The sequence below is a fragment of the Macaca mulatta genome, chromosome 16 (genome assembly GCF_049350105.2).
Source record: "Macaca mulatta isolate MMU2019108-1 chromosome 16, T2T-MMU8v2.0, whole genome shotgun sequence".
Classification (NCBI taxonomy): domain Eukaryota; kingdom Metazoa; phylum Chordata; class Mammalia; order Primates; family Cercopithecidae; genus Macaca; species Macaca mulatta.
Genome location: NC_133421.1, coordinates 11,339,172 through 11,364,504, shown reverse-complemented (window position 1 = coordinate 11,364,504; position 25,333 = coordinate 11,339,172). Strand labels below are relative to the sequence as shown.

General features: G+C 45.1%; 1 protein-coding gene across 3 annotated transcripts in view; it reads right to left on the bottom strand.

Annotated features, from left to right (window-relative positions):
- Positions 1–25,333, bottom strand: part of GLP2R (glucagon like peptide 2 receptor) — a 68,377-nt gene that overhangs the window by 33,803 nt on the left and 9,241 nt on the right. For 2 of the 3 annotated variants that reach the window (XM_001113520.5, XM_077970357.1), the window contains 4 exons: positions 23,485–23,589; positions 16,811–16,932; positions 4,583–4,689; positions 1,580–1,733 (listed from right to left, as the gene is read on the bottom strand). In XM_001113520.5, coding sequence (XP_001113520.3) covers positions 1,580–1,733; positions 4,583–4,689; positions 16,811–16,932; positions 23,485–23,589 — 488 coding nt within the window. The remainder of the gene's footprint in view (positions 1–1,579; positions 1,734–4,582; positions 4,690–16,810; positions 16,933–23,484; positions 23,590–25,333) is intronic. The other variant, XM_077970359.1, reaches the window with a different exon arrangement.

Below are 25,333 nucleotides of genomic sequence, written 5' to 3'. Positions count from 1 at the left end.
GGTAGGAAAAAGAGCAAAGATAAGATTATCAATATCAGGAATGAAAATGACAACACTCCTTCAGATCCAATGGACTTGAAAAAGATCTGAAGAGAATATCATGAACAATATTATGCCAATAAATTTGAACAGTTAGATGAAATAGACAAATTCCTAGGAAAACTCATTTACTACAGCTGACAGAAGAAATAGAATCTGGATGTAAGATTCATAATTAATCCATAGTTTAAAACCTTCCAGGGCCGGGCACGGTGGCTCACGCCTGTAATCCCAGCACTTTGGGAGCTCGAGGCAGGCAGATCACAAGGTCAGGAGATCAAGACCATCCTAACATAGTGAAATCCTGTGTCTACTAAAAATACAAAAAATTAGCTGGGCGTGGTGGCGGGCACCTGTAGTCCCAGTTACTTGGGAGGCTGAGGCAGGAGAATGGTGTGAACCTGGGAGGCAGAGCTTGCAATGAGCTGAGATCACACCACTGCACTCCAGCCTGGGCAACAGAGCAAGACTCCATCTCATAATAAATAAATAAATAACTTTCCAATAAAGAAACCTCTGGGTCCAAAATGCTTCACTGGCACAATCAATCAAACATTTAAGGAAGAAATAATACTTATCTTTAATAAATTCTTCCAGAGAACAGTGAAAGAGGAAACAAGTTCTAATTTGTTTTAGGAGGATAGCACAAACTTGATCCCCAACCTGACAAAGGCATTACAGACCAATCTTTCTCATGAATGTCAACAAGGAAATACTCAACAAAACACAGTATTAGCAAACTAAAACAGCAACTTAGGAGAAAGAAAATAATATGTCAAAACCTAGTTGGATTTATTCCAGGAATGCAAGGTTAGTTTAATAGGTTACTGCATCATTAGCAGGATAAAGGAAAAACCATCTCAATAGATGCAGATTTCAATGTGGAAAAGCATTGCTGCTTTAAGAAAATAGTAAAATTGTCACTCAATATCCTTGAGGGATTCTTTCTAGGATCCCTTGTGGACACCAAAATCCACAGATGCTCAAGTCCCTTCTATAAAATGGTGGAGTATTTGCCTATAACCTATGCACATCCTTTCATATACTTTAAATCATAGCTAGATTGCTTGTAATACTTAATACAACGTAAATGCTATGTGAATAGTTGTTATACTGTATTGTTTAGGGAATAATGACAAGGAAAAAAAGTCCGTACATATTCAGTTCAGACACAGTCTTCCTTTTTGTTCCCAAAACCTTCTATCCCTAGTTGGTTAAATTCATGAATGCAGAACTCACGGATACAGACAGCCAGCTATAATTGTAAAATGCGTTGATCTAGTCCAATTCTTTTGTTTGCACATGAAGAAATTCCCACCCAAAGACATACAGCAGCCATGGTGAACCCTTCTGCTTGTGGTTTCCTTCACCTGGGCAGGTGGTGGTTTTGTTAAGTCACGTACTGCTTCTCTAGCCAGAAAGTCTTGGAAACCCTTTTATCTCCCCCTGCCCCTCCCTAGTCCCACCTGCCTGCCTTCTGATTCCTAGTAGTGACCCATCAGGTGGGGAGCCCACTTTAAACAGTGGGTAAGGGGATTACCTCTGACAGATAGGACATCCACCCATTCTCATTGTCAGGCCTCTTGGAGTAAGAGTTGTAGAAGACGACGTCCTTCACCAGTACAGCCAGGGTTCTCAGGATGAACGAAGCAAACAAGTTCATGTGGATGTAGTTGCGTGTGCAGTGGAGTTTTCTGTGCAAGGAGAAAACCGAATGCCTTCCCTCAGGAAAGAATGGCTCTGACCAACAGGCCTATGCCTTTTATGCCTGTGTATCTCTCACTAAAGACAGAGGGTCATAGTACAGGCTGCAGAGCTGGACTGCTGGATTATATAACCTTAAATCTCTCTGCCTCATTTTCCTCATTTGTAAAATGGGAGTAATAATAGTTATCACTGGCTGGGTGCAGTGACTCATGCCTGTAATCCCAGCACTTTGGGAGGCTGAGACGGGCGGATCATGAGGTCAGGAGATTGAGACCACCCTGGCCAACATGGTGAAACCCCGTCTCTACTAAAAATATAAAAATTAGCTGGGTGTGGTGGCGTGTGCCTGTAATCCCAGCTACTTGGGAGGCTGAGGCAGGAGAATCGCTTGAACCAGGGAGTCAGAGGTTGCAGTGAGCTGAGATCGCGCCACTGCACTCCAGCCTGGCAACAGAGCGAGACTCTGCCTCAAAAAAAAAAAAAAAAAAAAAAAAAAAAAAAAAAAAAGCTGTCACCTACAAAGCATCTTCAACATGCCAACCGTGTTCCAAATTATTTACATACGCAGCTACTTTTGAGTATCTTACTCCTTACCACCACTGGAGGTATAGGCACCATTATTACCCTGATTTTATAAATGAAAGAATTAAAGCAGAAGGATGAAGTCATCTGTCCAAAGTCCCAGAGCAGCAAGTCGTAGAGCTGAGATTCAGACACAGAAACTCTCAGGCCAAAGTATAGGTCTCCCAGGCTCTTCTGCCTCTGAGAACAAGAGCACTTACCTCCAGGGGTTGTGGGATGATTAAATCCGTTAATCTGTGCACATAAGTAAGTGTCCAGAAAATTGTTAGTGCTCATCACCTCTTCCTTACACACCTGGAGTCTCCTGCAGGCTCTTTGTGTGTGATGTGACATTTATCCTTGCTGTCGCCAGAGGAAAGAACTCTTCCCCCGCTGTGCTCCCTGGGCAGCACATACCCTGTCCTATTTTGCTTTAGAGCTATTGTTACATTTTTAATTTCCAAAAAGAACTTGAGGCAGATTCTTCTGTCTTAGGATTTATGCATTCTTCTAACTAGATTGCGGGCTATTTGAGGGCAGTGACTGGACCTCACTTTTCCCCAAGCCTTAGGCAGAACTGACACTTGGTTGTCCCAGGCTTGGCTGAAGTGACTTTCTGCAGGGCTGGGCAGTTATTTTCTCCTGGCTTGGCGCTGGAACTTTGGGACAGGGCATGGAGGAAGGAGGTCACAGATAATCAGTGGGTACAAGTTGCAGAGTTCTCCCGTAGCTCAAGCATGGTTCTCCCAATGGGATAGATGGTCATGACTCTACCCTAGGAGCTCCAGAACATCTCAGGATTGAGGAGTCACATGAGGCCCAACCTAGGGCTAGCAGAGCCCAGGTGGAGAGGTGCTCTGGAGCTGGTATCCAGATCTCCTACACTTATGTCAAATGCTCCTTCTGCCACGTTATATCCGCTTACATTCCTGAGACAAGAGACAGCTTTGGAGAGCTTTCTAGTGGGTCCAAAATGTCTCACTTGGGTGATTTCTAAAAACATGATTTAGTAAAAGGCACTCAGGCTTTGGAATGCTGAAAGTTTAGGGAGGGAAAGTGCTCAGATCCTGGACTGCCTGCTTGTGATCCTGGCTTCATTACCCACCAGCTGGCGATCTTGGGCAAGTTACTTCATCTCTCCATATTTCAATTAACTCACGTATAAAGTGGGGATAATAATAATGCTAACCTCCTAGGAATAGAATGAATCCTAATTTGAATTAGGGATGACATTTAAACGACCTAATGCATGTAATGCATTTAGGAGTAAGCACTTAAATTTGATAGCTAATTGGAGTCCCAGGGCCCTGAATTAAAATCCCAGCTCTTCCACCCACTTGTTTGCCTTGGGGAAGATTCTTAATCTCTTCTGTAAAAAGAATGCCTCTGATTGAGTTGTAGTGGGAATGGGCTGTGGTGGTAACGGGTGTGATTAGGGATTTACACCAGGGCTGGGCACACAGCAGGTGTCTAATCCAAAGGAGGTAAAGCTATCAGGAGTCTTGGGTTCAAGTTCTAGCTGTGTAGCCAACTGGCTTTATGGCCAGAGGCGACTCAATGCCTCTGATTGGGACATTGCCATCCCTTTCTTCCCCTTCATCTGCAGAATGGGATGGATGGGCCTCATCCTCTCTCAGGTCATTTCCAGCTTTGATGATTCATGACACATCCAGCCCAGTCTTCCAGCGCCTTCTAGAGGTAGCCAGTGAGCAAATGACACAATACCATAATTCCCCCATTATCCACACTTTTGCTTTCCACTGTTTTACTTACCTAAGGTCAATCATGGTGCACTGCAGCTCAAAAATATTAAACAAAAAACTTCCAGACATAAATAAATAGTTCATTAGTTTTACATTATGTGCCATTCTGAGTAAAGTGATGAAATCTAACACTGACCAGCTCCATCCCTTGATCATCACAAAAAGAAGGGTGAACATAGTGCAATAAGATATTTTGAGAGAGAGAGGCCACATTCACATAACTCTTATTATAGTATAGCATTATAATTGTTCTATTTTAATATGGTTATTGTTGTTACTCTCTCACTGTGTCTAATTTATAAATTAAACTTTATCAGAGGTATGTATGTATGTATAGGAAAAAACATGGGGATAGAACCAAACATAGGGTTGCTTCTATCCCTGGTTTGAACACTATGTTTGGTTCTACCTCTGGTTTCAGGCATCTACTGGAACTCTTAGAACATATCCCTTGTAGATGAAGGAGGGCTACTATACCTGCCTAAACACATGTCTGCAGAAGTTCTACTCACCGAAGAAACAAGAGGAGGGTGAGAGCCAGGAAGAGGAAGATAAGAGAGACAGAGTATCCCACGGTGTACATCAGCTGCAAGGTTGACAGCAAGGCATAATGATCCACCTGGACACAGAGGAAGAGCAGACATGACCACCAAGCCATGGGACTATGGCCACAACCCCCAGCTCCACACCCAGGGCCACCAAGAGCCTAGGCATGGACTCCCAACATTTTTTAAAACTTTTCCTTCCCAATCCTTGTTGACACCCAAATAGGGTAGTTTAGACTGCTCTCTGGTACATCTCAGAGGCCAAGGAGCCTTAACAAGTGAAGAGCCCACAGTGGGTCTCACCCCTGTGACTGGTCCCACAGCCCAGCACTGATACACCAAAAGCCACAATATCATAAAGGAATTGTGTTCAAAACAAGAGGGTGCCTTGGGAATGAAGACAGGCTCTTTGCCCTTGGGAGCACTGTCCCTAGGGTCTATGGGTCCTTCCTTCTGGAGGACAGGGCCAGATTTCTGTCTGAATGCTTTCTTTCTAAAGTAAGTCTTCATAGATGACCTCTTGGAGGAAGACTCAATGAAACATTGCAATATTTTCTCTGAGTCCCAGGTAGCCTGATTGTGAACAGAGGATAATTTACTGGAAATTCTGTGTTATTAAATGTGATTTTTGTTCTATGTTCATGAGAGATTTTGGTCTGTAGTTTTGTTTTCTTGTACTGTGTTTGTCTGGTCTTGGCATCTGTTTAACGATGGCCACATAGCTGAGTTGGGAAGTAGTTCCTCCTTTTCAATTTTCTGGAGAGTTCATGTAGCATTGGCATTATTTTTTCTTTACATATTGGAGTTACACAGGTCCAAAGTTTTCTCTGTGAGAGAGTTTTAACTACAAGGCAATTTTAATAATAGATATAGGACTATTCTGGTTATCTAGTCCATCTTTAGTGAAATTGTGCTTGTTTCTTTTAAAAATTTATCCATTGTATCCAACATGTAGAAATTATTGACAGAAAGGCATTCATAAAAATCTATTATCCTTTTAATGTCTATAAAGTATCAGTAGTGATGTCCCATCTCTCTTAATGTAATTCATGACCTCTCTCTCACTTTCTCTCTCTCTTATCTTTAATTCTTTCCCTTTTTAAGGTTCATTTTTCTAGAGGTTTACCAAATTTATTGATCTTCTTAAATAACCAAGTTTGGCTGGTGTGATTCCGTCCTATGCAGCTGTTCCCTGGAGAAGTGATCATTTACCTCTGTCTATCTTCTCTCCCACCTAAGTACATGCCACCATCCCATGAAGGACTCAATGGACTGGACATGAGCCCCCTGAGGCCCCAGAACTATCTTTTCAGTTGTGAACTAAAGAGCAACAAAGATGATCCCTTTAAGGTAGAAAATGATGAAAAGGAACACCACTTATCTTTAAGAACGGTCAGTTTAGGGGCTGGTGCAAAGGATGATTGCACATTGCTGATGCAGAGACAGTGAAATACGAAGGCAGTCCAATTAGAGTAACACTGGCAACTTTAAAAATGTCTGTACAGCCAATGGTTTCTGTTGGGGGCTTTCAAATCACACCACACATGGCCTTACAGTTGAAGCGTGGTTCGGGGCTGATTAGTGGACAGCACTTAGTAGCTGGGGAGGAAGATGCAGAGTCAGCAGATGAAGAGGAGGAGAATGTGAAACCCTTAAGTATAATCTGGAAAGCAATTTGCCCCTGGAGGTGGTAGCAAGATTCCACAGAAAAAATTAAAACTTGTGGCTGATGAAGAAGATGGTGGTGATGAAGATGATGATGCTGAAGAAGATGATGATTTTGATGATGAGGAAACTGAAGAAAAAGCACCAGTGAAGAAATCTATGAGATACTCCAGCCAAAAATGCACAAAAATCAAACCAGAATGGAAAAGACCCAAAACCATCAACACCAAGATTAAACAACTAAGTTTGGGTTTTATTTATTTATTTTCCTATTATTTTTCTGCCTTCCATTTAATTAAATTCTATTCATACTTTCTAATTCTTTTCTTTTGCTTACTTTGACTTTAATTTGCTGAGGATTTTTTCCTAGTTTCTTAAGGTGGAAGTTGGACCACTAACTTGATATTTTTATGATTTTCTAATATAAGAATGCTATAGACTGGATAAAGAAAAGGTGGCACATATACACCATGGAATACTATGCAGCCATAAAAAAGAATGAGGTCATGTCCTTTGCAGGGACATGGATGAAGCCGGAAGCCATCATTCTCAGCAAACTAACACAGTAACAGAAAACCAAACACCACACGCTCTCACCCCTAAGTGGGAGTTAAACAATGAGAACATATGGACACAGGGAAGGGAACGTCACACACGGGGGCCTGTCAGGGGGTGGGGGGCAAGGGGAGGGACAGCATTAGGATTAATGTAATTAATCATTACTTTATTGGAGACATAGGCATTATTTTATTGGCGATATGAGGCTAACAAATACGTAAGCATACAGGACTTAAAACCTAGATGACGGGTTGATAGGTACAGCAAACCACCATGGCACATGTATACCTACGTAACAAACCTGCCCGTTCTGCACATGTATCCCAGAACTTAAAGTAAATAATCATAATGTTATACATTTCTCTCCATGACTGCTTTGGTTGCATCACAAAATTACTGATATATTTTCATTTTTATTTAGTTAAAATATTTACTAATTTATCTTATACTTTTTTACTTGACTTATGGGTTATTTAGAAGTATGTTGTTATTTTTTAAAAATATTTGGGGATCTTTCCAGACATCTTACTGTTACTGATTTCTAATATATTTTGTAGTTTTAAAAACTAAATTTATTTCTCTTTAAATAATATTTTTAAATGAGATAAAACATGTATCTTTATATGTACGATTTCTAGTGCTCTTCATTCCTTTATGTAGATGAAAATGTCTACGTGGTATGTTTTTTTCTTTCTCTGTTAACATTTTTTGCAGTGGTGGTCTGGAGGCAGAACTCTCAGTACAACCTTTGAGCTCTTCCAGATCAATTCCAACCACGTTTCTCTCTAGAATTATTCTCTATGGACTTCATCAAGATCCCTATAATCTTGTCAACCTCCGGTTGCGCTTATTTGCCTCTTCTTGAAACTAAATCTTTCCTTCTAAGACCAGCACAAACCTACCCCCTATAAGAAATCCTCCTCAAATGCCTCTCTGCTTATTGTCAACTCTTATTGTCAAAGTACTTGTGGTTTGCTTCACAAATGGTGTCAATTGTATTATTCATTAATGCTTTGCTTACATTTATCTTGTCTTTCCAGACAGACTATGAAACACCTAGAAAGTAAAGAAGTGTTTTGTGCTTCTGCACACAGAGTGGTGTAGTTTCTTTAAACTGACATTTCTGTGGCATATCAAGACGTTACTGGGTCATTTAGCATGATTTATTTTATTAGAGATATGAGGCTAACACATTTAATTAAATAACCTAATTATTTTTAAAACGTGTTTGTTTTATGCTTTCTAGGAACAAATTAGGGGAAATGTCTTTTTTTTTCCCCCATCTGTGTCCTAATTAGTTTGGGTTTCCAGGAAGCAGATCCTGAGACAGGAATTGGAATGCAGGCAGTTTGCATAGGAAGTGAAAAAAATTGGCTGGGCACGGTGCCTCACGCGCCTGTAATCCCAGCACTTTGGGAAGCCCAGGCAGGCGGATCACCTGAGGTCAGGAGTTCGAGACCACCCTGGCCAACATGGCAAAACCCCGTCTCTACTAAAAATACAAAAATTAGCTGGGCATGGTGGCAGGCGCCTGTAATCCCAGCTACTTGGGAGGCTGAGGCAGGAGAATTGCTAACCCTGGAGGTGGAGGTTGCAGTGAGCCAAGATTGAGCCATTGCACTCTAGCCTGGGCAAGAGAGAGACTTTGCCTCCAAAAAAAAAAAGTGAAAAAAATCATTAGTCAGGACAAATAAAGGGTGAGTTATCAAGCCAGCTACTATGGTGGGAAGCTGCAGCTTAATCCCACTGGGGAAGCTCTGGGAATCCTCAGAGTCAACTAACCCCAAGACCAAGGGAGTTGGTATGGAAACATACCAAATCTTCCCAGCCATTGATTGAAGGTGGCTTCCAAGGCACATTAATTCCATGGCACTTATGACCTGAATTTCAACAAACAAGTAGGCTTCAGGAAACAGAGAACCAGCAAAGAAATGCATGCACTTGTGGTGAGAAGTTAAGCAGCTGTGTACTGAATTAATTACGGGGAGGGGATGTGGGCAGGGCGCCAAAAGCACCTGCTACAGTTGGTTTCATTGTACTTCTTTAGAGGATTTTCTTCAACTGTCCTCTACATTAAGGTCTCTAACAACACCTGGCTACTTTCCTAGAGGCTCCAAAGCATCAGGTCTCCAGCTCACTCTTAGTACCAACAGGTGAACATTATGTCACTTCGACACCTTTATGAGAAACTTCCTAACCAATAGGTGATACGCACCCAACGAGGAAACAGGTACTCTCGTACATAGCTGAAGGGAGGACAAATGTATAACCCCGATGGCAATATCTAACAAAATTATATATGCATCTACCTATAATCCAGCGATCCCACTTCTAGAAATCTTCCAAAAGATATACTGCCACAAATAGTAGCCTACACACACATCTGAGGTTTTTCACTGTGGCGTTTTTAGGAATAAAAGATTGGAAATTAGCCAGGTGCGGTGGCTCACGCCTGTAATCCCAGCACTTTGGGAGGCTGAGGTGGGCAGATCACAAGGTCAGGAGATCGAGGCCATCCTGGCTGACACAGTGAAACCCTGTCTCTACTAAAAATACAAAAAATTAGCCGGGTGTGGTGGCAGGTGCCTGTAGTTCCAGCTACTCGGGAGGCTGAGGCAGCAGAATGGCATGAACCCAGGAGGCGGAGCTTGCAGTGAGCCGAGATCACGCCACTGCACTCCGGCCTGGGCAACAGATCAAGACTCTGTCCCCCACCAAAAATATATATATATTGGAAATAACCCAGATGGCCATAGGACAGTGGCTGAACAAACTGGTGGATATGCTAAGTGAAATACTACGCAGCTGTAAAAAAGAGAGATAAATATTTACAGTGCAGAAAAGCTATAAAAGTTTGGGAAAGCAATTGGAAAAAATATTAAATATGGATGAAATAGGCCATGTGATAAAAATCAGTGTTAATTTTACTTGGTTGGAATAATGGTAATGTAGTTGTGTAGAATGATGTCCTTAATCTTAGGAGGTACCCAGTGAATTTGGGGGTGAAATCTCATGATGTCTACAAATTAGTTTTAAACATTTCAGAAAGAGAAACAGAGAAAGCAAATGTGGCAAAATGTTATTACATTTTGAGTCTAAATAGTGGGTATATGAGTGTCTACTATATTATTCTTTTAATTTTTCTATATGTTTCAATAGTTCAAAATAAAATGTTGGAAAAATCATATAATCAATGGCTCTATTATAAATTATATTGAAAATTAAAATGTATTATTAAAATTATATACCATATATTAAAATTATATACAGATATATTAATTCATATGTATTAATTAAATTATGTATTTAAGAATAAAAAGTACTTTTCAAAGAACATAAGGCATAATCATTTATTTTCATTCCATTAAACACGATTTCATACTAAGTCATCTAAACACACTTGTTAATGCTTATGCGTGCACACACACACACACACACACACACAAAATCTCCTTTATCAGTGCCATTTAATATGCATAAGGACCCCCAGCATCTCGTTAGTTGGAAGAACATAACATATTTTGTTTGCCAAAACTCTGAAGGGCAAAGATTTACTAACACTGGCCTTTTTTGGGCAAAATTTCAACCCTCTATTAGAAACACAGGTAAACATGGCCAGAAGTTGTTTTTTTTTTGTTAAGTATTTGAATTCTTGGAAATGTGGCCATTTGCAGAGGGGAGGAGGCAATGCCCTTGTCCTCACTTTTCCAAAGAGAGAATCTTTCCTTCCTGTCTTTGAAAAAAGTGCAGTTTTCAAACCTTGCTTAGTGCTCCCCATTTGCTGACTTGGGAATGGTGCTACTGTGTCCGCACACTCGTGGTCCTCAACCTTGGCTGCATATTAGAATCATCTGGGGAACTTTGCAACTAGTATTGATGGCTAGGCCCCACCACAGACCAATTGACTCAGAATTTGTGAAGCCATTCATGTAGTATGTATTAAGTGCCTACTGTATGCAAAGGCCACTGTGCATCCCAGTACTAGGTCAGAGGTTTAGGGGTGATATTCAAATATGACTATGACTTTGTCGTTGTTCTCAAACAGTTTGCAGCCCAGGAGAAAAAAATATATACACAATTTGCCTAATTCAAGGCCTGCCATTAGCATAACTTTGGTGTGAAAAAAGTCAGACAAATTCTTGAGATAAACCAGATCCAATCCAACTACAGGTGTCCTTCTGATCCCTTTCAGAGGTGTGACCCCTCAGACAGTAAAACCATATAAGGATCACAGAATTCTGTTAACTCAAATCCAGTAGGAAAGTAAGAGGGTTAGAAAGAATTCCCCGAGGACATGGAGGATCCAGTTGAAGGTTTTTCATGTCTGATGCAAGATTAGACATGGAATCTTGCTGTGTTGTGCAGGCCGGTCTCAAACTCCTGGCCTCAAGTAGCCCTCCCATCTCAGCCTCCCAAAGCACTGGGATTATAGTTATGAGCCACTGAGCCTTGATGGAAGATTAGGATACACTTAAGGGAGCCAAGGACATGCCAACACCCACAAGGTTCTGAAGGAACAGAGCCCCAGCCAGGTGGCTCCCGTTAGAGCAAATAGCTAGGTTATGAAACGTGTTGAACCTGAATACGATCAGCCCCCTCTAATAGACGTGAACCTGGGGCTCAACTTGTTGGCAAGAGTGAATACAATCACCCTGGTAGACCCAGTGGTGTGGTCATCCTGGCTTGCAAGAACCGATTGGCAAATTTTCAGGGAACCAGTTGTAAAACACGAGCTGGTATTGATAATCTTAAAAATTAAATGATGGCCGGGCGTGGTGGCTCATATCCAGTAATCCCAGCAGTTTGGGAGGCCGAGGCGGGCAGATCATGAGGTCAGGAGTTCGAGACCAGCCTGGCCAACATGGTGAAACCCCTTCTCTACTAAAAATACAAAAATTAGCTGGGTATGGTGGCAGGCGCCTGTAGTCCCAGTGACTCGGGAGGCTGAGGCAGGAGAATCACTTGAAACCAGAAGGCGGAGGTTGCAGTGAGCCGAGATTATGCCACTGCACTCCAGCCTGGGCAACGAGAGGGAAACTCCGTCTCAAAAAAAAAAAAAAAATTAAATGATGTAAATTTGCAATGAATAAATTATATTCAGAATAAAAGCAATAAATACTCAAAATTAATCACTTCCTAATTACATTTCTACATGTCCATGTTCAGTGCTACTGGGGTTATTTTTGCTGTTGTATCTGCATGAGGAGAAACATGTCTAACGCTGCGCTACTGTGCATACTCTGTGGTCACACTGGTAGCTTGAAATTGACCATGGGGGGGTCATTCATGCCACTGAAATTGGCAAGTGTTAACAAATCATAGCCTTTCTTCAGGGGTGGAAGCAGGGAGCCTGTTGCTAACATTTACTAACACACCTGCACCACTGGTATTGATAATCAGAACAAACAAATCTTGGTCTATAGGCAACCATGTCTCCCGAGACGGAAACTCCTCCTTTCTTGCGCCAGGTTGTCTCCTTAGCGTGAAAGTTTTTGTTTTGTGTCTCAATCCTTTTTTTTTTTTTTTTTTTTTTTTTGGAGACGGAGTCTGGCTCTGTCGCCCAGGCTGGAGGGCAGTGGCCGGATCTCAGCTCACTGCAAGCTCCGCCCCCCGGGTTTACGCCATTCTCCTGCCTCAGCCTCCCCAGTAGCTGGGACTACAGGCGCCCGCCACCTCGCCCGGCTAGTTTTTGTATTTTTAGTAGAGACAGGTTTTCACCGTGTTAGCCAGGATGGTCTCGATCTCCTGACCTCATGATCCACCCATCTGCGCCTCCCAAAGTGCTGGGATTACAGGCTTGTGTCTCAATCTTGGCAAGGTTTGATCACACCACTACATTTATGAATGCTTTGTTTTAAATTCACGTATGGAATTTTTTTTCTTATTTTTCCTCAATATTTATTATGAAAATTTTAAACATGCACTAAAGTTAAAGAAACTTTATGAAGAACATCTGTATATCCACCAGTTAGATTCTAACATTAAACTATTTGTTTGTTTGTTTTTTGAGACAGAGTCTTGCTCTGTCACCCAGGCTGGAGTGCAGTGGCACAATCATAGCTCCTTACAGTCTCAACCTCCTGGGGTTTAAGTGATCCTCCCACCTCAGCCTCCCAAGTAGCTGGGACTACAGGTGCACACAACCATGCCCAGCTCATTTTTGTTTTTGTTTTTTTTTTTAGAGAGACGGGATTTTGCCATGTTGCCCAGGCTGGTCTCAAACTCCTGGGCTCTAGCAATCCTCCCACCTCGGCTTCCCAAAGTGCTGGGATTACAGGCCTGAGCCACTACACCCAGCCTCTAACAAACATTAAACTTATCTACCCCTCGGTTTATCCCTCATATAGTGGTTTTTTAAATTACTTGCACAATCTACATGTAATTGGTATTATTTAGAAAATACGACATATTAGAGGATCTAATAGATTAGTATTAAGATTCCAATATGAAATACATAGAAGAGTACCTGATTTTCAACTTTAAGTCGAAACCGTGATGAAAACAGTGTTGACATATTTAGGAAAATTTGACTCATCACAGAAATTTGATGTATTCGGTGAACTAGAATTATTTAAAAACAAGAAAGATTTTCTTGTTATAAGATTTAACATAGTTTAAATGTCTAAAGCATATCAAATGTAGTAACGCAGCTTAAAATGTAAAAGGATATGTAAATAACTAGTTTGTGTCAACAACAATTAATCGGGGACCTCTACAAAAGTAGCTTTACTTACTAGATGTATAAATAGAATAATAAACTATATAAAATAGAGTTGACCTTAATAACTTAACAAAGTTAGGTTTTTGGGTTTTGAAAGTCAAATGAAATATTACACACACACACACACACGCACGCGAACACACACACATCAATCCAACCAAGTAGCCAATGCAGAAAAGCTACCATCACAGAAACCAAAAAAACTCACAATGTCAAGTAAACTATGATCACAGCCTTAGGACTGAACCAGAGAGGCTAGGGAGGGAGAGAAGTGTTTGTAGGGTCCAGGGAAGACACTCCAAAAAGAAAAGAAACGCAATAATCACAACTATCAAAGGCCTACTGTGTGCCAGGAGGTGGATGAATCACTCCACATTCATTACCCTCTGAAACCTCACAACTAGGCCTGCAAAGCGGGTATTTTCAACCCCATCTTACAGATGCCTGCAGAGAGGCTAGGTTGCACAAGCGACATGGATAGTGTTTCTAAAACTGAACTCCTTGCCTTCCCCGTCCCCAGACTTTAAACTATTATATAAAATATCTTTAACGTTTAATGGGAGAATATTTAAATAACTTTAGAAAGCTAAAGAATTCCAACTAAATCATGAAATAAAGCCATAATTCAGCCTGGGCAATATGGTGAAACCCTGTCTCTACAAAAAATACCAGATGTGGTGGTATGCACCTGTAGTCCCAGCTACTCAGGAGGCTGAGGTGGGAGGATCACTTGAGCCTGGAAGGTCGAGGCTGCAGTGGGCCATGATCGCGTCACCGCACTCCATCCAGGGAAACAGAGGCAGACTCTATCTCAAGAAAAAAAACCACCATTGGGGGGCGGGTGGAGAGTGGGGCTGTTTTGCAGGTTCAAATTAGGGCACAGAATTAGGTAGCAAAGAGCAGGTGCAGTGGCTCACGCCTGTAATCCCAACACTTTGGGAGGCCAAGGCAGGTGGATCACCTGAGGTCAGGAGTCCGAGACCAGCCTGGACAACATGGTGAAATCCCATATCTACTAAAGATACAAAAATTAGCCAGGCGTGGTGGCATGCACCTGTAGTCCCAGCTACTCAGGAGGCTGAGGCAGGAGAATTGCTTGAACCTGGGAGGCAGAGGTTGCAGTGAGCTGAGATCATACCACTGCACTCCAGCCTGGGTGACAGAGCGAGACTCTGTCTCAAAAAAAAAAAAAAAAAAAAAAAAAATTATGTAGTAAAATATTGAGAACCCAAAGGGCAAGGCCTCTCCCTGTATCCTTCTTCTCAGGGAGGAGGGGCATTTTTAAGTCTCCTCAAGGGTCCAAGCCAGAAGCCTGCAATCTTGTCCTTGACTCTACCCTCTCACAGCCTCCAGCACCAGCCAGGTCCTACTGTTTTGCTCCTTGGCAAACCTGTGAGTTCACCCTCCCACTTCTTCCACCCCGTGGGTGCTCTCTTCCCATCTGGCCTGAGTTGCTGCCACAGTTCCTGCCTATTCTCCCTGCCTTCTGCCTCCAGCATGGCCCCAGTCTCCAATCTCCATAACTAACCCATGTGTTGACAGGCTCACCCCTCTCCAATCTGCCAAAGCAAACCTGTCAACACATGAGTTAGTAATGTCCCTCCCCTACTTCAACACGCAAAGTCGTAAGTCCTTCACCGGGCACAGGAGGCCTTTATCACCTACCTCTCCTGAGGCTTCCACCTTCACCTGTGTCCTCCTCAGGCCCTACCTCACCTGCCCAGCAGCACTCAAAATGGCCCCAGAGCCCTGTGTGTTCTTTGCCCCTAGGTGCGTTTCTCCCACTTACTCTCTCTCTTCCTATGGCCATCTCCTTCCCACCCTGCAGAGCAAGGCTTAAGCACTCTTCCTGGCCCCCCGTCTACATTAGCTTCCCCCTCCTCCCTGACCCTGGGCATCTGGCACTTCCCTCCCAGCAACGATCACACTGTCCTTATACCTCGCGAGACTCTGAGCTCCCTGGAGGCAGTATCCGCGTGCTATCCCCTGTTTATTCCCAGTGCCTGGTGCAAAAACCTAACCCATCATAGATGTTTCATTACTGTGTGTGGCCTGACCATCTGAACGAAAGAAACCGAGGTGTGGCCGTAGATACCTGTCTGATCCCCAAACACCCGTTCCTCTGCTTTGCGCGGCCTCTTGCACTACGCTTTAAAGGAAAGTGAGCAGATGTTGGACAAACAGGAGGTCCTCAGGGAGAAGAGCAAGAGCTCAACGAGAAAGCACGGTGCAGAAGGATCCCGGAAAGAACACACGTGGAGAGAAGTCTGAAGCATGGATTTGTTTGTTCATCCAAAGAACCTTTCCTGGGAACCACGGGGACTTGCGGACCAGTTACCGTGGTAGACCCTGAGGATGGGGCAGGAACGCCTGCACAGACCGTGCTGACCGTGTATCGGGTTTTCTCCTAAGAAACTGATGTCTGATGACTAAATCCTCACAGCGTCACATGCAGCAAATATGACCCCAGTGGCATGAATGAGGAAGCAGAGGCCCAAGTTGATGAGGCAACTTGCACCAGGTTCACAGCCAGCCAAGAAGAGCAGAGTCTGGATATGAATACACGGACGGTTCCCCTGAGCATGCCACAGAGCTGTGGAAAATCCCAGGGATAAGCGACGTTTCGTTTCCCCTTTTGGGGGCTCATTAACATTCTTACTATTTGAAATGAAAATAGGACTGGCTGACCCTAGACCCTGTGCCATGCCACCCCCTCGAGGCAGCAAGTCCTCTGTCACCAGTGGATCTACATTGGGGCGAGAGGGCTAGATAATAGGCAACATGTGAGAATTTCAGGGAGGGGCAGGCGCCATAAAGGGGTCAAAGTTGTGGGTGGTGGGTTGGGGGGATGTGGTAGGAAAGCAACCACAGAGGGCACCCTCTGGATCAGGTGATCCTGGAAGATCTCTCTTTGAAGGGGACATTTGGACTGAACCCTGGATGGTGAGAAGGAACCGGCCACCGTGGAGCTCAGACAGGTGCTCCAGGACGGGGAACAGCAAGCGCAAAGGCCAGGATCGACCCTGGAAGACCGATTTCTCTTAGGATTTTGCAAGTCAGCCTAGTCGTGGAAGAAATTCCACGGCCGCCATGAGGGTTGCTGCTTTGCAGGACCTTCCTTAGCTTCCCCGGGGAGAGGCGCTGGGAGAAGCCTCTTTGTGTGGCCCCTGGAGCCAGCAGGCCACTGGGGTGTCCCGGAGGAGGGTGGTTTGGACCCTGGATGCCTCCTCACTGAGCTGGAGCAAACTCACGTTTTGCTTGAAGCTGTGGTTCTCGGAGCATTCGGAGTCATCCTGCCAAATATCCGTGGCGTTCTCTATCGTCTGCCAAGTCCCCCGAGCCAAACAGTGTCTGTAGGCCCTTCCTGAGCTCTCTGAAAGTAAACAAAGCTCCGGAGGAAAGGTCAGAACGCACAGCCCGTTCCCCTGAGCGTGCCACAGAGCTGCGGAACATCCCAGGGACAAGGGATTTTCACTTCCCCTTTTGGGGGCTCATTAACATCCTCACTGTTTATTTGGGATGGAAGGAAAAACATGGAAGCTTCTCAATTTTGTAACACACCATGGTCTGCTAATGTCTGCTGTGTTTACCCAAAGTCTCTGGAATTCGAACAGCCTCTGGTGACTCAGAGATGTTACAAGCCCTCCAAGGTTCAGCCCAGCTGGGAGACGCCAATCTGGGCTCCCGATGCTTGCTAGGTGGGGCATCTCTTCCTGAGGCTCATGCCATGAAGAAGAGAAAGTGGTGGGCACGTGGCTGACAGACCGGGACTGACGCCAGATGCATCATCCATGCATGAGTGTGTCCTGGGCCTAGCTCTCCTAAACCTCTAAGCTTTCCTGCGTTTTCTTTTTTTTTTGAAACGGGGTCTCTCTCTCTGTCGCCCAGGCTGGAGTGCAGGGGCGCGATCTCAGCTCACTGAAAGCTCCGCCTCCCGGGTTCACACCATTCTCCTGCCTCAGCCTCCCGAGTAGCTGGGACTACAGGCACCCGTCGCCACGCCCGGCTAATTTTTTGCAATTTTAGTAGAGACGGGTTTTCACCGTGTTAGCCAGGATGGTCTCGATCTCCTGACCTCGTGATCCGCCCGCCTCAGCCTCCCAAAGTGCTGGGATTACAGGCACGAGCCACCGCGCCCGGCCACCTTCCTGCGTTTTCATCAGGAACTGGGATAATAATTACTACCAACTCTCCATGATTTGGGAAGGATTTGGGAAGAAATGAAAGGGTGTGTGAAAACGATGAGAAAAATCCCTGTGCCCAGACAGACTGCCATTGTGACTCAGTCACATCTGTCCCAGAAGGTCCTCCCACCTGGAGGATTAGAGGCTGGGCTTGCAAATGAGAAGTCAAAATCTGTTGGTCCTTCCTAGTCCTGGCCCTGCACATCATGGGCCAACAGTAACTATCTGCTGAATTTAATGAGTGGACAACCAAAGGGTACAACTCCCGGCTCCACTGACACCTTTGGTAGGTAGGGTGTCTAACTGACATCTCAAACAACACACTCCAAACCAAACTCTTTTTCTTCTTTTCAAAATCTGTTCCACCCACCTATTTTACCACCTCAGTGGATGGCAAACCCATCCTTCCAGTCCCCTGGCCCTAAACCTCAGAGTCACCCTCCCCTTCTGTCTCTCATAGCCCTCCTCAGGTCCTCTAGCTAATCTGTCATCCCTGCCTTCTTCTGTACATGGAATCTGACTGCCACTTTCACTTCCTGCTTCCATCCCGTGGAACTATCATCTCTCACTGGGAGATGGGGCTCCTCTGACGGCCCTGCCCCTCACATCTGTAGGCAACTCAGCAGTCAGAGCAAGCTGAATAAAATACCAGCCACATAGGCCGGGTGCGGTGGCTCATGCCTGTAACCCTAGCAATTTGGGAGGCCAAGGCGGGTGGATCACCTGAGGTCAGGAGTTCAAGACCAGCCTGCCCAGCGTGGTGAAACCCCATCTCTACTAAAAATACAAAAAAAAAATAAAAAATTGGCCGGGCGCGGTGGCTCAAGCCTGTAATCCCAGCACTTTGGGAGGCTGAGACGGGCGGATCATGAGGTCAGGAGATCGAGACCATCCTGGCTAACGTGGTGAAACCCCATCTCTACTTAAAAAATACAAAAAACTAGCCGGGCGAGGTGGCGGGCGCCTGTAGTCCCAGCTACTCGGGAGGCTGAGGCAGGAGAATGGCATGAACCTGGGAGGCGGAGCTTGCAGTGAGCTGAGATTCGGCCACTGCACTCCAGCCTGGGCGACAGAGCAAGACTCTGTCTCAAAAAAAAAAATAAATAAAATAAATAAACAAATAAATAAATACATAAAAATTAGCCAGGCGTGGTGGCACATGCCTGTAATCCCAGCTACTCGGGAGGCTGAGGCAGGAGAATCACTTGAACCCGGGAGGCAGAGGTTACAGTGAGCTGAGATCGTGCCACTGCACTCCAGCCCGGGTGACAGAGGGAGACTCTGTCTCAAAAAAAAAAAAAAAAAAATCAGCCACATCATGTCACACTTCTCTCCAGATCTTCCAAGGGCTTTCTGAGAAAAACTCTTCCGGCCTTTCACAAAGCCCCCTAAGACCTGGCCCGTAACTCTCTGCTATAACCTGTTGCTTCTCTCCCCTCTTCATCACAGCCACGTCTGCCTCCTTCTCTTCATGGAACAGGCCAGCCATGGTCCCCATATAGAGCCACTGACCTGCTGTCTCCTTCCATCCTGAACACCCACCCTTCCTCTAAAACCTTTACCTTCTTTACATCTTCACCAAAACGTCACCTTGCCGTCGAAGACTTCCTTAACTATCCAGTTTACAGCTGCGACCCATCACCCCACTCCAACCTTCCCATCCCTTCCCCATCTTGTTTAACACAGATCACATTCAAACATCGTCTGCACTTATTTATGATGCTTATTGATAACTGTCTGTCTCTCCTGCGAGAATGTGAGCCCCATGAGGAGCTCTTACTTGGTTTTTGTCACTAATATATCCCAAGCACTTAAAAATAATGCATGGCATACAACAGGTGCTTAATACATATTAGTTGAATGAGTGAATGGCAAGAATGTCTCTTGCCACTTGCATTGCCTGTGCTAGCCATAATGCTTTGTGCTGGGAACGCAAACATATGAAGAGGGCTCAGCTCTGGCTGGGGGAGTGCAAAGAAAAATCTCTGTAAATGATTATAAATGCTAAGACAGAAGACTGCACAGGTATAGAAAAGGCCTCAGAGGCCGGGCGCGGTGGCTCACACCTGTATTCCCAGCACTTCGGGAGGCCAAGGCGGGAGGATCACGAGGTCAGGAGTTTGAGACCAGCCTGGCCAACATAGTGAAACCCTGTCTCTATTACAAATACACAGATTAGCTGGGTACGGTGGTGCGCACCTGTAATCCCAGCTACTTGGGAGGTTGAGGCAGGAGAACTGTTTGAACCCAGGAGGCAGAGGTTGCAGTGAGTCAAGATAGGTGCACTCAGCCTGGGCAACAGAGCAAGACTCTGTTTCAAAAAAAAAAAAAAAAGAGGCCGCAGGGAGGAGAGGTCTGTAGTTGAGGGGTGAGGTCTGAAAAACCTTCTAGAAGGAGGAAAGGACGGAGCTGAGAATTGCAAGGGGCTTTATAGGCAGAGGAACATGGCCAGAGCCTGTGAGGAAGCCTCCTGGGCAGGTGTGCGAGCCGAGGTACTGAGTGGCAAGAGCTGGACCAGGTGCAGAGCCTGGGCGTTGCTCATTGGGCTGAAGTGCAGAGAACCCTGAACGTGGGGGAGAGTGCTAACGAGGTCGGCGGGGTCAGGCAGCAGGGGGTCTTGTATGCGAGGGGGAGACAGAATATGAATGATGAATATGAGCTTTTCCAAAGGTGCCTAGAGGGGGCCAGATCTGAGGCAGGGACTCGTGAGGAGGCCATGGAAAAGCAGCAGAGGGTGCTGGTGAGCCCGCAGCAGTGAGGGATGGAGGAGAGGAGGAGCCAGAGGACCTGGCTACCCACTGGTTGAGATGTGGGCTTGGGTGGGGCCAGGTGGACCCTGAGACCATTCCTTAGATGGGGAAGAGACGGGGAGGAGGAGAAGGAAGAGGAGTTTGTTTTCCTCTCTTCCATTTTCTACTCCTTTCTGTCCCTCAGTTTCTACTCCAATTGATGACAAGTCTTGAGCATTCCACCTCCAACACTTTAATCTTTCTCCTTCTCTCCGCCCTCTTGCCCTTGGCCGAATCCAGACCCTTAGCATGACGTTTTCTGGGACACTATAGTAGTCTCGCCACTCTCCTCCCTGCTTCCTCCATTTCTCGGTCCAATAGCTACATGCGCTTAACGTCATTCTCCCAGACTACAACTTGAGCTCCATTTTTATGCCTTAACACCTTCTGGGGCTCCACATAATCCTCCTCTACAGAAGAGTTTGAAACCCTAGTGACTAACACCCAGTTTCCTTCGTCATCAGCCCCCAGCCCCAGTCGTCAGTTAACAGCTTCTGTTTGCCATCAGGCACTCAGTGGCGCGATCTCATCTCACTGCAAGCTCCGCCTCCCGGGTTCACGCCATTCTCCTGCCTCAGCCTCCCGAGTAGCTGGGACTACAGGCCAGGCGCTCCCTCTTCTGATATGACCATGCTCATTTCTCTCTCCTCCACTTTGCATTTGCACATGTGCTTCTCTGCGCCCTTCCATGGTCTCCACATTCTCTTTTCGCTGCAGGGATCCATTTGGATTCTAAAGATTTAGTGCACAGAATGGCAGGTGGAAGAGTAACTTCCTACCTTTTGCAAATCACACTGCCTTCACATTCCAGAAGCCCACAACCTTTTTTTTTTTTTTTTAAAGAGCCTTTAATTTAACTTCTTTGTAAATGTGGCTTTTTGAACACTTGATTTTCTCTTACAGTGGAATGGATCTGTGTTTTTAGCTCTTGGAAAGGGACAGGTAGACAGTGAGCAGAGAGGGACAGGTAGACAGTGAGCAGAGAAGTGGGGATCGGCTCCACGTGCTACTGAAGAGTCTGGGTGTTTGGGGCCTCAAGACTTGAAGGAATCCAAGGGGGTCCTTCCTGGACTCAGCTTCAGCTCCCACGGACCGAGCGGCAGCTCTGCGACGCGCCCTGTGAGTGCCTTCTCATTTAATCCTCAGAGTGACCTTCAGAATTAGCAAGTCTCCTTCCTTTCATAGATGAGGAAGCAGAAGCTCAGAGGGCTGTGGGAATTTGCCCAAAGTCTCCAAAGTGTAAAATAGAGGGACTGGGTCTGACCTCGGGGCTCCTGACTCCACACCCAGTGCTCTTTCCCCTCACTCAGCTGTTCCCAGGGGGACTGTGCCTGAGTCATTCAGAGCCCTCCGATCCAGCGAGTTATCTCTTCCACCCTCCCTAAAATCTCACATTCTCATGCTTCTTGGGCTGATTCCAACTGGATTTCATCAGAGAACACTTCCATAAAATAGGTCAGTAACTCTCCCACCCAGAAATGTATCTTCCTTCTAAACAATCTCTCTCTCTGCTCCAGAGGCTCAAAACATTGAAACCAAAGTTGCACGATAGGATGATTAATGGGGCTGAAATTAAATACGAAAATACATCTCACCCTCTCAGAAGCTGGTTCTCACCTCGTTTTGCCTGGAGCTTTGTAACCACTTACGTTTCCTGAAAACCGTTTTAGTTGTCCTTATATTTGCCGGTGGTCTGTGGTCAAAGGCAACGGGAATCTAACCAGTAATCACCTCCCTCCTCTTCCGGAATAAAATAACGAAGAGGTCGGGCTTCTGGGGCTGGTAGGGATGGGATGTTATCCGGGGTATCTAAGTCATGTTTATTTCCTTGAAACAGGATCAGAGCAAGCTAAGTGGTTACATTCTCCATCCAAGTCCCATGGGAGTTAAAAGCACTAACCCATTGGCACCTCCTTTCGATGTGAATGCAAAGGGTACTTTAAAAATCCTTCCTCCCCATCGAACAAGTCAAAAATTGTGTAGAGGTTAGCATCCCAATCTTTCTCCCTCACCTGTTTCTCCTCTCCATGACAGTGGCCATTCTTACCCCCACTGCAGCCAAATTTAGTGGCTGCTGGATCTGTACTCTAGAAGCTTTGAAGTAGGAGAGCTACTTATTTGTAAGATCTAAAAATCAAAACAATTGAACTCATGGACATAGAGAGTAGAAGGATGGTTGCCAGAGGTTGGGAAGGGTGGTGGGTGGCTGGGAGGGATAATGGGTACAAAAAATAGAAAGAATGAATAAGACCTACTATTTGGTAGCACAACTGGTTACGATTGTCAATAATAACTTCATTGGCCAGGCATGGTGCTCATGCCTGTAATCCCAGCAATTTGGGAGGCTGAGGCAGGCAGATCACCTGAGGTCAGGAGATTGAGACCAGCCTGGCTAACAGGGTGAAATCCCGTCTCTACTAAAAATACAAAAAAATTAGCTGAGTGCAGGTGCCTGTAGTCCCAGCTACTCGGGAGGGTGAGGCAGGAGAATGGCTTGAATTTGGGAGGCGAAGGTTGCAATGAGCTGAGATTGTGCCACTTCACTCCAGCCTGGGCAACAGAGCGAGACTCCATCTCAAAAAATATATATGTAATAATAATAATAACTTAATCGTACATTTTTAAATAACTTAAGGAGTGTAATTGGATTGTTTGTAACTGAAAAGATAAATGCTTGAGGAGATGGATACCCCATTCTCCATGCCTATTCACATTGCATGCCTGTAACAAAACATCTCATGTACCCCACAAATATATACACCTACTATGTAACCACAAAAATAAATATATACATACATACATAAAAATAAATGGAACATCCAGAATAGAAGAATTACAGAAGAGGAGAAGGAAGATGTATTCCTGAGAGCTTAGACGGGGACTGTTTGTGGGGAAAGAGGATTTGAGAAAAGCACTTGGTTGGGGTAAATTGATAAAAACAAGACTTATTACCTTCACTCCACCAAGGTAAGTATGAAGGGCAGGGTACAGAGACATTTCCAGGAGAAGAATGAGGCCAACATACGTACTGATCAAACGTCCCGTTACAAAATATGCCTATAGAGAGAAGAAGGGTCTGATGAACATTGGTGTTTCAGCACAGGGATGCCACTGATGGAGGCAGAGGCACCATGGGAGCCCACCTTCCTGGCACTGGAAGCTGTTGTAACCTGTGCAGAAACCAGCATGGGTGGCCCACTCTCTAGATGAGTCAAGGATGGGGAATGATTTGGGGACCACAGGAATGCTGAATGCAGCCCCACACAACGTGCATTTGTCTGCCCAACTTGACTTCTGGTCAATTACGTCAATGTACACATGATACCGATTTTACTTTATTTGACGTGAACTAAACTTTCACAGAAACTTGGGGACAGGAGGACACTTGGAGGCTCAGCCGGTCCCTTATGTTCCACAATCAGCTAAACAATCATCAAACCTTCACCAGTTAGATCCCAGGATACATTTACTCTGTGAATGTGCAAAAAGACCAGCAGAATGAGGGGATCTATAAACTCAAGGTCCTTGGTCACACAGATCCAATACAAGTACTGTATAGTCATCTCTCTCCATTTGAGCACTAATTCAATGATCATTATTAGATATTTGGACCATCTCAGGGGGTGATTTACCCTGGTGTTTGGCAACTGGAAGCAACAATCTTAAAAGTCTGCATTATGGGCTTCCCGGAATCAAATGGAAGTATTTCAGACTAGGTCCCAAACTTCTCATATTGCAAGCTCCTGACATCCCGGAAGCTGAGCACCATTCCCCACCACCTGCTCCCTATTAGGCTAAAATGGCCAGGTTTCCAGATCACGAGGTCAGGGGATCAAGACCATCCTAGCCAACATGGTGAAACCCCATCTCTACTAAAAATACAAAAATTAGCTGGGTGTGGTGGCGTGTGCCTGTAATCCCAGCTACTCGGGAGGGTGAGGCAGGAGAATCACTTGAACCCGGGAGTCGGAGGTTGCAGTGAGCTGAGATCACGCCACCACACTCTAGCTGGGTGACAGAGCAATACTCTGTCTCAAAAAAAAAAAAAAGAAGGCCAGGTTCCTGGCATTGAAACCCGAGAAACACCATGGTGTTATGAGCTGCCTTGGGACACTGTATCGACCTGGCTGCCAGGTGTCAGCACCTGGTAAGGCAGTGCTCACCTGAGCTGTGCATGGCATGGCTCTGGATGAAGGCCTGCCTTACCTTGACCTCAGAAAGCAGCGTTCTCCAAAACGAGAGGTGGTTCCTGCAGCTGACCTCAAGGCTTGACTACAACCTGCCTGGACCCATGAGGTCTTCAGAGGGAGCTGACAAGGGCTTAAAGCCTGGGACTGCCTTTGGGTGAAGAAAAAGGGAGAGTTCACAGTGTCCTGTCAATCTCAAGGCCTCTGAATTAAATGATCTGAAAGAAGCCAGAGCTGGGGATTGTCCTCAGTGAGCTCAGAGGCAATGGGCCAAGATAATTTCTTCTTTTTTTCTTTTGGAGATGGGCATGGTGCACGTGGCTGCACCCAAAGAGTCAGCCTGCAGACAACTATTACATATTTGCTAGAATGTTCTGAACTTAGTGTCACCTTGGATAAGAGAAATGTTACTCTTCAGATTTAGTTAACTCCCTGGGAGATGGGGCACCCCCCACCCCCATTCCTTTAACAGATTCCCAGGCTAATATACGACAGCTAAACATATCATGTGATCGGGTGATGAGTGTGCCATGGCAGATGGCTTTTATCAAAGATGGTCACATCCACATACATCTGGTTTCATATGTTTCCTTACAATGGGGCATGGGGTCTGT